The sequence below is a fragment of the Ranitomeya imitator genome, chromosome 6, assembly GCF_032444005.1.
Source record: "Ranitomeya imitator isolate aRanImi1 chromosome 6, aRanImi1.pri, whole genome shotgun sequence".
NCBI classification, from domain to species: domain Eukaryota; kingdom Metazoa; phylum Chordata; class Amphibia; order Anura; family Dendrobatidae; genus Ranitomeya; species Ranitomeya imitator.
The window spans coordinates 37,072,359-37,086,347 of record NC_091287.1 but is presented as its reverse complement, the minus strand read 5'-3'; the positions used below and the strand labels follow the sequence as shown (position 1 = coordinate 37,086,347).

The following is a 13,989-nucleotide window of genomic DNA, read 5'->3' as shown; positions in this document are numbered from 1 at the left end:
ATGTCACTTTCTGCGGATTTTGTAGCGGTTTTACAGCTGCTCCTTTAGAAAACCGCAGTTGTAAAACCGCAGTGAAATCCGTGGCGTTTTTGCCCTGCAGATTTATCAAATCCGCTGTGGAAAAATCCGCAGTGGACCAATATACGTGTGCACATAGCCTAAGTCTGCTTGCAGAAGCTTTCTTGGCTTGATGGGTTTATCACATGCATTTTGGCAATTTCTCTATAGTATCTGGACCAAACCATACAAGTTGAGTCTGAATAATCAACTGTGAAATATTTGCTGTTAACCCATGTTTTATTTCTGTGTTTTGTACTTTTTATTGGAAGTTTTAACCTTGCACATACAAAAATAGAAAAAAAGGCCCATGTGTTCAGCTGTGTAGACCCGCAGATGGCACAAAAAGGAGGAAAAGCTTACAACCGGAAATAAAACAACGCAAGGACAAGCAGATGGCACCACATCACCATGTGAAACAATCATTGGTTTAGTGTACACGCGTTTCAGTCCAGTGCTAAGCTGCATACTTAGATGGAATGGCAAATACTGGCAACATACTTGGGCATTAATCAAAAGCAGACTGCGGCACTACGACTAGCTGTGCCATGTTATACCATCTCAATGCGCAGTAAAAAAATTCTGGAGCAATGTATTCTGGACGGAAAATTGGTTTATGACGTTGTGCCTTCTTTTGCATTCGTCAAGATATGGATTATAGTCTGCATATGAAAAAAAGAAGAGAAAAAGCTTGTCCTTTCCTGTACACATTACTTCGGTTCATGATGGGGTCAGGCCCGGGCTTGTCATCTCTGTGGTGGGACTGGCAAGACATTCGCTGGATTTGAGGCTTGTGAGGGACTTGTAGCTTGCAACAGAGGTGAGTGATCCACAGAGGCCAAGTAATGAAGGCGTTTCTTCTTTACCTGGCCAAACACAAAGCCGATATAAGTTAAACATGCTCTAACCAGAAAGGCTCATGTTGAAAATTTAGTATTACTCTTTAAAATTCTTTGATGCGCATGTCCACATATGTAAACAATATTTTCCACTTCTCAAAAAAATCTTCATGGAGAATCTACAATTGCTCCTATCTAGATCTAAGTTTCTGCAGTCATAATACATATCTACCAACATCTTAGTTGGAAAAATAAGGGTGTTTAAGTCTAAACCAGTGCTCCCCAACTCCGGTCCGTGAGCCATCAACAGGTCATGTTTTCAGGATTACCTTAGTATTGCATAGTTGATGGAATTCTTGCCTATTCAGGTGATGCAATTATCACCTGGCCCATACTAAGGAAATCCTGAAAACATGACCTGTTGGTGGCTCTTGAGGACCGGAGATGGGGAACACTGGTCTACACCAACCCAGGATCAGACAAAACTCTGGCCACTTGGGTTTACTTAAACCTCACCCAGTTTTAGTTTCCCGTTTGGCTTCCACCCATTTTTGAACCATAATTTGTCAAAATGTTATGCCATTTGCCATTTATTAGTCCCCTTATTTCTTACAAACGTAAATTCAGGAGGCTGCAGGAATTAGGGGGACTATTAAAATAACAAAATGACTTCAGGATCAGACTACACAAGGTAGTCTGTTACTACGTAGACACATAGGCCTGCACAGGAGCTGCATACACGGAATAATAGGACATTTGCAATCAAGTACACATTATAGCATTTTGAAAAAAAAAATGCTCCAAAAAGTGACTTTTTAGAGGTTGAGAGCTAGTTGTGACTGAGTAAAATACTGGGTCGTGCAAAGGTCTAGATAGATTTTTTTTTTAAATGTTTTTACATTTTGTTTTGATTTTTTTTTAAAGTTCTTATATGACATACAGGGGTGGTATTCCTTCTTAGGAAGACTTAAAAAAAAACAAAAAAACACAAAATTGAGAAAATATTCACCTCCACTTAGGCGGGAGCAGTCATGTTTTCCATTTCCATCCTGTGAATGCCCGGGGTCAAATGAAATCTGAGATAGGCTGGCATCAGCAGATAAGTGCCCAAAACGATGATACGCTTTACTGAAAAATAAGAATGTGCCAAGATGTTTACTGCAAGGCCGTGTCTATGCCGAGATCATGGTGTCTACTAGCGTATTTCCCCCTGTTATATGCAGCGCCAGCTCGCGGTGTTACGTAATGGGAGATTCGCTCACTCAGCTGGAAATCGGGAAGATCTCAGAAGATCGACCCAGAATATCCAGGAGAGTAGGTATGGGTCACCACCCAGATTGTGACAGACAAAAGCATTTCTTCTAAGTAAATACGCATAGTGATAACGTAGGAAACAGACACCTTTGCAATCACTCTTCTCAGCCTGGACAGGAAGATACAGTTCACAAGTAGACGCAGATGCTCCTGCAGTTTTTCTTAATTTACGTCTCTACACTTTCTATTCTTAAGAGTCCAGCAGGCGGTACTAATCAATGACTGACAACTATCACCAATTAGGACCGCCTACTGGACTCCTGAGAAAATGCAGATATTTAAAGGGTTAAAATACAGGTCACGCATCATATTTAATGTCACAGGTTAGAGCTGCCTTTTTATGTCATGTTCTTGCTTAAAAGTACAAATTTCCTGGACTCAAGAATCCTGATAATTTCTAACCACATTTAATATATTCCTTCTCACATATTTTTCTCATTCTCTGCCTAATGATATCGGGTAATGTCAAAATATTACTGCTAGACCAGTATGACAAGATATACAGATACTCAGGAGGTAACAGAGGTTCATGAACAAGTCTGCAAAGCTCGACGCCGCCGACATAGGACGTCTTTTATTGCTTCGCTTTGGCACTGAGGTTTTGGTAATTAAAGTACATAGAAAAAAAAAACCATGAGCAAGTTTCAGACCCTTGGAATGCACATTTGTAGCTAAGTTTAGTTAAAGAGTTAAACAATGAGGATCGCAACAGGTCCTCTACAAATACAGAGTCCATGACACCTCCCTAATGCTCGGGCATCCTAAATAGTAGGAAATATGTGGCGGTAAGTATAGAGTTTCCCTGCAGTGTCGCCACAGGAGAGATTATGCATTTTTCGGTATCAATTGAATTTAACGGGTGCCAAATAATTTTCCCCAAGGGACCACGAGAGACTGTGACTGTTGTGGAGGGCCGAACCAACAGACTGAAATTAATTCTGCTCAATATTAATATCAACATATTAATTATAATTATATTAATTGTATTACTTAATATTGATCAGAATTAAGTATGCTGACATCCTGCTATATACCATTTGAGCCTGCCCCTATATACCATACAAATCCCCACATAGCCTCCCCATGATCAGCATGAGATCCACATAGCCTCTCCATGGTCACTATGGGACCAACATAACCTCCCCATGTCCAGCATGAGACCCCATAGCCTCCCCTTGTCCAACCTGAGAGCCCCATACAGCCTCCCCATGTCCAGCAAGAGAGCCCCATACAACCTCCTCATGGCCAGCAAGAGCGCCCCATACAACCTCCCCATCTCCAGCAAGAGAGCCCCATACAGCCTCCCCATGTCCAGCAAGAGAGCCCCATACAGCCTCCCCATGTCCAGCAAGAGAGCCCCATACAGCCTCCCCATGTCCAGCATGAGAGCCCCAAACAGCCTCCCCATGTCCAGCAAGAGAGCCCCATACAGCCTCCATTTGTCCAGCATGAGAACCCCATAGCCTCCTCTCATCCAGCATGAGAACCCCATAGCCTCCTCTCATCCAGCATGAGACCCCATAGCCTCCCCATGTCCAGCATGAGAACCCCACAGCCTCCCCATGTCCAGTATAAGAACCCCATAGCCTCTGTTCTGATCCGGTGACCTTGGAGCCGCATGAAACTTTCTCTGGAGTAGGTGGAAACTGTACTGACCGCAAATCCTGAACTAACACCGCAACTATAAGTAGCCGTGGCGTGTGCCTAACAAACCCTAGACACCTCGACACAGCCGGAGGACTAAATACCCCTATAGATGGAAAGAGAATTCTACCTTGCCTCAGAGCAGAACCCCAAAGGATAGGCAGCCCCCCACGAATATTGACTGTGAGTAGGAGAGGAAAGACACACGCAGGCAGAAAACAGGATTTAGCAAAAGAGGCCACTCTAGCTAAATATGAAAGGATAGGACAGAATACTAAGCAGTCAGTATTAAAACCCTTCACAAAAAATATCCACAGCAGATAATACAAAAAATTCCACCATCTAACTAAAGACATGGAACGTATATCTGCAACTCCTGAGAATCCAACAAGACTGAGAAAATACTGACACAATCTAAGCTGGACAAGAAAAAACAAATGAATAGCACTGAATTATCAAGCACACAGCATGTGTGCCACAGAAACAAAACCAGACACTTATCTTTGCTGATTTGGCAGCAAGGCAGGAGGAACCAGACAGAGGTCCAACACCTCCCAACAACCATGGACAACTGGCAAGGACTAATGAATCCTGCACACCTAAATACCCCAGTCAGAACTGCAATCAGCAGATACACCTGACCAGGACTGCAACCCAGGGACAACTGCATTACCACCTACAACCACCGGAGGGAGCCCAAAAGCAGAATTCACAACAAGCCTCCCCATGTCCAGTATAAGAACCCCGTAGCCTCCCCATGTCCAGCATGAGAACTCCACAGTCTCCCTATGTCCAGCATGAGAACCCCATAGCCTCCTCTCGTCGAGCATGAGAGCCTATAGCCTCTCCATGTCCAGCCAAACATACCATATACATGAAAAAGAAAAACCACACCACATACCTCTTTCTTGTTCCCTGGCGCTCTGAAAAGTGCCTCTGCTCTCTCCAAAGCACTGACTGCAGTGCACAGCTGACGCGATAAAATGACGTCATAGCGTCAGCTGTCTCACGCTGGTTGGTGTAAGAAGGGTACACCGTCCCCTCCGCCACCAATGCATTTACCGCTGCCTGAATCCAGAGGATGCAGATAGGGGTGACAATAGGCGGTGTCGAACAGGCTGGGGTAGGGCAAGGTGCGGCCCGTAGGCCACCAATTTCAGCCCCTCGGCTATCTCAGTCCGTGGGTCATTTGTGGCCTGCAGGCTGCACTTTGCCCACTTCTGGAATAAAGTATTCTATGAACAGATTGGGTCTTCCAGAGAGAGGAACTCTTTATACACGCTCTCTACTAGGTTTCAAGGACACGATGAGCAGCTTTCCACTAAATAGTTCTAGGAGGGTGTTGGAAAATATATTTTTTTCCTAAGCCAGATTTACCCTTTAATAATATAGGCTATGGTTTTGTAGACAGCTCTAAGGCATTCTCCAGCCTTAGCCTACAAGTCTGCATCGCTGTGTGGCTTCCTACTTGTGAATCCTCACATAGGGATCACTGGGATCGGGAGCAGGGGACCAGTGACCGCAAGTATGTGATTTGCATACATGTCGGCACATATCAACTAGACGTGCCGTGCCTCGTTCAATGCAAGTGTATTGAGTAAGGCCAGACATGTCTAATCAGAATGTGATATATGCAAATCGCCGCCCCCTGCACCGGCCATTCCTCACAGCTTGCAGAAGAGGAGAGCAGCCCAAAGTCAGCACTGGCCCCTGTGCCATTTGTGAGAATTGTCAGATGGACAGTCCGGCTATGGCTGTGACCATCACCTATGGATCCTGTGTTATCTATATACAGTAACCACTATACATGATGATGCTGACTGTCAGGATGATAATGAGAAGATTTTGGAGAAGTAATATCTATCAACCGGAAAGTGTCAGTCTATTGTAATGACGTAGAATATTAAAAATAGAAAGATTATAAAATAAAAAAATAAACAAAATTAAATCACTTATTCTTAAAAAAAACATGTTGGCATAAAAACTAACTTTAAACAATGTTATTTCCTGCTGAAACATTTGTATAAAGCCTATTGACAAGAGCGGTTTCTAGAAGAATCCCTTTAAACTATTAAAATCTTTCCAGTTTGCTACTCTGGAAAAACACTCAAATAAGTTTACCCAAAAGTCATTATTATAATTGCTGCTATTACTACATTCCAGCTATGTGTATGCATTGTGCAGATGAGAGTCTTTCAGCAAAAAGTAACATTTTCACTAATGAATTAGCTGATATTTAACGCCTGTTGAAATGCCATAAGACAGTATGTGTTCCGCTCTCACATCCACACTTAACCTTTTCTCTGCTTTTCATGAAGAGCGGGGAAAAAAAAATCCCAATACACTCACCGGTAAAAAAAAAAAAGATGAACTAACTTCATATTTTCTTACCCTTTGGATTGTAAGCTTATAAGGACATTCGGCAAGTCTGTTTCATCACAGGAAAAGGAGCACAGAATAAATGCACTAAAGGTCCTTGCCGCATGTTCACATTCCCTATGTGCAGGGATCGTTTTTATACTCTTTGGAATTAATAAAGGATTCATTGGATTTTAATTGGGAGGAGCTGGAACATTTTTCTACATTTTCTCACGTCTTCAGCATATGCCACGTCTGGGTCAGGACGAGTTCACGTGCTCCTGTGGTCTGTCGGTGAGCTGACTGGGCTCTTATAGCCCCTACATTCTGCTTATTTATATACAGGAGAACAAATGGGGGGATACAAAAGTTTCATGATATAAAGTGCAAGTGCACTACATCCAACACACATTTACATCAGTCTAAGGGCTAATACTCACTTGCAAGCAAAGCGGACGAGTGCAATCCGATGAAAAAAATCGGATTGCACTCGGACCAATGTTATTCAATAGGTGACATCTCATTTGCGATTTTTTTCTCAGCCGAAATCGGACTGAGAAAAAAAATCGCAGCATGCTGCGATTTGCTGCGAGTCTTGCCAATGCAAGTCAATGGGTGAGAGAAAAAAAAACACACGGAATACGGACCATCCATTTTTTACAGATACCTTACCGTTCTGTTGATGCATGTAGAAAAGCCACAGAGACACCATCACGTGTTTCTCAACGCAAGCAATAAATAGCCAGGTTTTTCACCTGGAAGGAACAACCACGGGAAGGGCAGCATCCAAAAAGGAAAACCACCTATGCCAAAACATGGTATCCATCCACAGACAGCTGTTTCGGGGTATTTGCCCCTCATCAGTGGAGTAGGAAACTGGCCATTAGGCCGGTTTCACACGTCAGTGGCTCCGGTACGTGACAGTTTTCCTCACGTACCGGAGCCACTGACACACGTAGACACAGTGAAATCAATGCATCTGTGCAGATGTCATTGATTTTTTGCGGACCGTGTCTCCGTGCGCCAAACACGGAGACATGTCAGTGTTCGTGGGAGCGCACGGATTACATGGACCCATTAAAGTCAATGAGTCCGTGTAAAACACGTACCGCACACGGACGTTGTCCGTGTGCAGTCCGTGTGCCGTGCAGGAGACAGCGCTACAGTAAGCGCTGTCCCCCCTCCACTGGTGCTGAAGCCGCGATTCATAGCGTTTGCTGTAAAGAAGATATGATAAATCCTTTTTTTTTTGTTTCTCGTGTTTAAAATAAAGATCCCTGTCCCCACCCCTCTCCCACCTCCTGTGCGCCCGCCCGCTGTTCTTAAAATACTCACCTGGCTCCCTCGCTGGCTGGCGCTGCTTCCTGTCCTGGCCGCACTTTCTCTTGTATGAGCGGTCACGTGGGGCCGCCGATTACAGTCATGAATATGCGGCTCCACCTCCCATAGGGGTGGAGCCGCATATTCATCACTGTAAATGAGCGGCCCCACGTGACCGCTCATACAGTAGAAGGTGCGGCCAGGACAGGAAGCAGCGCCAGCCAGCGAGGGAGCCGGGTGAGTATTTTAAGAACAGCGGGCGGGCGCACAGGGGGTGGGTACCGGAATTACCTGGACGTGTGGGACTGCCCTTAGGAGCAGTGCCCAGTAAAGGACTATAAACATAAGGATGAATGACCTCGGGGAGATCAACACATCCAACACCGCGGAGACACCATTACGTGTTTCTCAACCTTACCATTCTGTGGCATAGAACACTAAATGGTCCTGTAAATGATTGTCAAAAAAATAGTTGCAGAGAAAAAAAAAACGCATTGCATACGGATGTAAAACGGATGGTGCGATTATAAATCGCATTGAACTCGCATGACAATCGCATAGTTTGCATCCAATTTTTTTCGGTCCAGATTACGGACCGGTTTTTTTCTAGCATGTGGGTATGAGCCCTAAGAGGAATTCTTTATTACACTCCATTTTTATTTTTCATGCGAGAGATCGTTATACTGCGTGGCAGAACAGTAACATCTTCCATCTGCCTGGATCACAGCGGGCACGATGCCCCAATCTCTACCTCTCCCAATAATCTTGAAGCCACAATACATCCCGAATTCTTCTAGTTTAGCAATCCTGGATGTGAGCGTGATGAAACCGCGCACAACAGACGAGGCAGTAATTTACCGTGCCACTGGCAGGAAGCCTAGTCTAAAGAAAACGGTCTGACCCGAGGCGTCACGTTGTGCTCTTTCATCAGTTCTTATGCCTGTTCATATAGAAATAGCAATGTTCAGTTTGTTCTTTGCAGATTGTGTGACATTCTACTAAAAATTAAAATCTATTAACACCTTGCAGTCTGGCAAATATATAGAGAAAACCTATTTCTGCAAGCAGGCGGTGTGCAAAGACGGCTGCATTACCTGCGGGCACATGGTAGTGCGCAGTATGTATGTATACATCAGAACCAATCTAATAGGGAATCTCTGGGAACAGATATCGTGAAAATAACTGCACAATCAATTGCTAGCTTCCATACATCATGGTCTCAGATGTGGCACATATGCATAGGGATTATTATCACCATGAATTAAGAATGTATTAACATATTAGGGATGCACTAGCGATTGTCGGGATTATGGACATATTAGGATTATAGACGCATTAGGGATTATGATTATTGTTATGTTGTAAATCATTAGGGACTATAATAATTATGGACTAGGAATTAAAAGGATTATGGATGAATTGGTGATTACGACTCAATAGCTTTAGGCCTTTTTTTCTGAACAAAAAACATTTTTGTGTTGGTTTTATTTATTTATTTTAAGAATAACGCAACATACAACACGTTTTGTTTTTTAGGGTCTTGGTGGTGGTTTTAGAGTTAGTAGTATTAATATTTTAATGCAGCCTAATAATGGGTTTATTTTTCGGCATTTCTTTCCCATAGAATTTGTAAAAGACCAGACGTGTTTGATGTCTATGAGCTCGTAATGACCTGGAGAATCATAATGGCAGGTCAGTTTTAGCATTGTGTACCTACGGTAGTAAAAAGCAAAACAAAAAACAAGTGTGGGATTGCACTTTTTTGCAATTTCACCGCACTTGGAATGCTTTTTCCCGTTTTCTATTACACAACATGGTAAAACCAATGGTGTCATTCAAAAGTACAACTCGTCCCGCAAAAGAAACAAGCCCTCACATGGCCATTTTGATAAAAAAAATAAAAAACGTTATGGCTTTAGGAAGAAGGGGAGCAAAAAATGAAAAATGCAAAACCAAAAATACTCCTGGTCGTCAAGGGGTTAATTCTTATTGGGCGATCCTGAACGCGTCGATACCAAATATGTGTATATTTGATTTTTTTACGGTTTTATTCTGAATGAGGCAAAAGGGGGGTGATTTGAACTTATATATATATATATAATTTTTTTTTTTTCTTTATATATTTTTAAAAACTTTTTTTTAAACTTTTTGCATGCTTCAGTAGTCTCCATGGGAGACTAGAAGCTGTGCTATTTTGATCGGCTCTGCTACATACAGGCGATGATCAGATCGCCTGTATGTAGCAGAAATGCTCACTTGCTTTGAGCGCTGACCACCGGGTGGCACTCATAGCAATCTGGCTATGACAACCATAGAGCTCTGGTTGTCATGCCCACACATCAGTTACCAGCAATCACGTGACGGGGTCACCGATGGGCGGGATTTCCGGCACTATCAGAGACTGACAGCGGCATTTAACTAGTTAACAGCTGCGGGTGGATTGTGATTCCACCCGCGGCTGTTAGAGGCACATGTCAGCTGTTCAAAACAGCTGACATGTGCTGGGAAAGATGTGGGCTCAACGCCGGAGCCCACATCAAAGGCAGGGATTCCAACGTGGGTGTACTATTACGCCTAACGTCGGAAAGGGGTTAAAGAAAAGATGTAGGGCGGTACAAAACTTTGAAGAAATTTGTGGGTGATAAGTATAGCTTGTATTCTGAAGCAGAAGGACAACCACTACAATGACTGGAGCAGGGTAGAAAAATCATAAACAGCACTCCAGAGTGGATAGAAGAGGAGCCCGAGTCCAAATCGTATTAGAAGTAGTAATGAAACTCGGCACTCAAAAGGATATGTTGTAAAAAACAAGGTGAATTTATTTACAGTCAGTGGATGAACAGCTAGTGGATAACATTTTGTCCTGCATGGACCTTCATCAGATAAATGCTGTGGTGGTGAAGTGGAGGATGAGCAGTAAATATTCATAGGGGATGACACTTAAACGGACTGAAGGTGGTAAAATGTGTGTCTGCGCCGGGGTATGGTGGCTGAAAGCCACAGTCAAGAACAGGGTAGAGGCATCAATGTAGTGGTTGGACAAAAATATGACCCCGGCTGCTGCTTTCAGGTTAGAATGGAGAGGGAGAGATACAAGACACATACTTTGTTCTTTACCGATGACTTTTCAGCAGTTTTCTCATAGAGAACACCTCTATACAGAGTAGATAATACATGATCCACCTGTTCAATGAATAACTCCTCTATGCACAGTAGGTAACACAGGATCCACCATCCACAATAGGTGATGTCACAGCTCACCTCCTCCTGTACAATAACTGATACCTCTGTATACAGTAGATAACACAGGATCCACCATTCACAATAGGTGATGTCACAGCTCACCTCCTCCTCCTGTACAATGACTGATAACACCTCTGTATACAGTAGATAACACAGGATCCACCATTCACAATAGGTGATGTCACAGCTCACCTCCTCCTCCTCCTCCTGTACAATGACTGATAACACCTCTATATACAGTAGGCAACAAAATATCTACCATTAACAATAGGTGATGTCACAGCTCAGAGTAAAAAATATATATATTTTTTTTTTAAGAAAGTGATATTAAAAGTAATAAAAAAAACCATTATCTACATTTTTTAGAAGATAAATGTTGCAAATAAACCTGGACTTACACAATGGCTACATTTCTGTTGACTTATTCCCTTTAAATGTGTGGATTTCTGGCTTTGTGCTGGAAAGAAAATCTGATACAAAAATAACAAACGCCAACACAAAAAATAGAAACACCAAAAAACTCCCAAGTATTAGCCTGACAAAGACAATGGGGCTAATACTCGTGCGCGCCCAAAGCAAATCCACGTCAAATAACTGAGGGTGCTGCCATAGGACAGGCAGGAAGATTACGGATGATGGAAGAGACATGTCTGAGTATTTGCACATATAAATAGTAGATCATCGTGCATAAAACATACGAAGCTGTATCTGTACGCGATTTTCCTTTAAAGTGTATCTGTCGGTTTCCTATCTCAGTAATGGGAAATTCCTCACTGAATACAGATTTTATCCCAGAATTGAGAATTTTGATCATGAATGATCAATTCTGGCAGAGAAAGAAGCAAATTTCTCTGATAACATATGTTACAAAGTTCCTTAATTTTCACGTGTCCTATTGATTTATTAAATAAAAATTAAAAATAACTGTTACCCTTTAAGTAAAAAGATGAAAGTGCTGTAGGTTGCAAATCCCACGGCCGTACTGACGAGTGGAGCAACAGCTGTCACCGTGTGTGGGCAGAAGAGCTGTTTAATAACTACTAATTTAAGCATTTTCCGCCTCCCTCCCTGGAGTAGCACATGTCATTTTAGCCATTATGATGTTCTACAAAATCGCATCTTTCATTTTCATCCCCGCAAACATCTCAATCCCGACAGCGATGGCCGACGGTCTACTGAGGTTTTTTACAAAACGGCAGCAATGGTGACGTTAGCGCCCATCGTGCATTGACCCGTCATAGCGCTGTGCCCGATGATAATGGGTTTAATCTTTTAGATACTGTTTAACCCCTTAGTGACCGGGCCACATTTTTTTTGAAACCTAACCAATGTCACTTTATGTGTTGGAAAGAGAAGGAGATCCAGCTCAACGAAATAGTGAAAAATCCATAGTTTATTTCACTTAAAATATAGTGAAAGGACAAAACATCAGCATACAAAAAAATATTTTAAAACCAAGGTCAACGCGTTTCCGGTGACTAAGCACCCTTTAAAATATTTTTTTGTATGCTGATGTTTTGTCCTTTCACTATATTTTAAGTGAAATAAACTATGGATTTTTCACTATTTCGTTGAGCTGGATCTCCTTCTCTTTCCTGTTCGTCTACGCCCTGACACAGCGGTTCCGTGCTCCGAGCTCTTGGGAATGTCGGTATGGTGAGCTGGATTTTGTTTTTTCCTGTTTCACTTTATGTGTTAACAACTCTGAAATTCTTCAACATATCCCATCGATTTTGAGACTGTTTTGTTTGCGACACGTAGTTTATGCTAATGGTTAATTTATATCGATTATTTCCTGCTTTTATTTTATTTGTTTTGTTACCTGGGTGCCTCGACTGCGTGCCAAGCATTATGGAATCTTAAGGTTACCAACGGATTTTGTGTCACAATGTAGTACCCAGTGTCAGAATGCTGGGTTTGCGTCGTAGATCATGGGTCTTCCAGCAGGACAATGACCCCAAACATAGTCCAAATGGATGCAGAAATGGATGGAAACAGAGAGCTGGAGAATTCTGAAGTGGCAGCAATGACTCCGGATCTAAATCCCATTGATCCCCTGCGGAGAGATCTTAAAACTGACGTTGGGAGAAGGCGCCTTCAACTATGAGAGACCTGGAGCAGGTTGGAAAAGAAGAGTCCAAAATTCCAGCTGAGAGGTGTAAGAAGCTTGTTGATGGTTATAAGAATTGATTGATTGCGGTTATATGTTCCAAAGGGTGTGCAACCCAATATTAAGTTGAGGGCGCCAACAATTTTGTCATTTTTGGAGTTTTGTGAGAAATTATGTCCAATTTTCCCATTTTTTGTGTGTTGCTCCAATCAACACAAAGGAAAAACAATTTCAAGGGTGCCAACACTTTTGGCCATAACTGCATATGTATATTGTTGTAGCTATTTAAAAAAAAAAATCTATTAAACAAAAAGGATTCAACATTATTTTTTAGGGAGACTTTTTTTCTATTAAACTTTAACCACATTTTGTTTTTTTTCCCCATCCCCGGAAATACTTTTCTCCATATAACTTATACTGGAGATGTTTTATTAACGTCATAAATATCTATAAAGAAAGAGGGGTAGATACAGTGTCTTGCGAAAGTATTCGGCCCCCTGGAACTTTTCAACCTTTTCCCACATATCATGCTTCAAACATAAAGATACCAAATGTAAATTTTTGGTGAAGAATCAACAACAAGTGGAACACAATTGTGAAGTTGAGCGAAATGTATTGGTTATTTTAAATTTTTGTGGAAAATCAAAAACTGAAAAGTGGGGCGTGCAATATTATTCGGCCCCTTTACTTTCAGTGCAGCAAACTCACTCCAGAAGTTCATTGTGGATCTCTGAATGATCCAATGTTGTCCTAAATGCCTAATGATGATAACTATAATCCACCTGTGTGTAATCAAGTCTCCGTATAAATGCTCCTGCTCTGTGATAGTCTCAGGGTTCTGTTTGAAGCACAGAGAGCATCATGAAGACCAAGGAACACAACAGTCAGGTCTGTGATACTAGATGGGTCCTGCCCAGGAGTATGCATATCATATATTTGACCGCCATTTTTGTGGCGCACATACCAGCGAATCTTCGCAGCGCACAGTGCGTGTAGTGGGAGGATTCTCAAGTCTCCAGTCACACAGAGTCACTGCAGACTTATTATTCTAGACTCGACAACCCCTTTAATATTGATTTTATTGGTTATTATTGAGCATATCAA

The 13,989-nt window shown here is 42.3% G+C and overlaps 1 protein-coding gene across 2 annotated transcripts in view; it reads right to left on the bottom strand.

Moving 5' to 3' along the window:
• Positions 1-278: 278 nt before the first annotated feature.
• RUNDC3B (RUN domain containing 3B) overlaps positions 279-13,989 on the bottom strand; it is a 150,661-nt gene continuing 136,950 nt past the window's right edge. For both annotated transcript variants that reach the window (XM_069729460.1, XM_069729459.1), the window contains 2 exons: positions 1,906-2,024; positions 279-923 (listed from right to left, as the gene is read on the bottom strand). In XM_069729460.1, the coding sequence (XP_069585561.1) occupies positions 778-923; positions 1,906-2,024 (265 nt within the window). In that variant the 3' untranslated portion in view covers positions 279-777. The remainder of the gene's footprint in view (positions 924-1,905; positions 2,025-13,989) is intronic.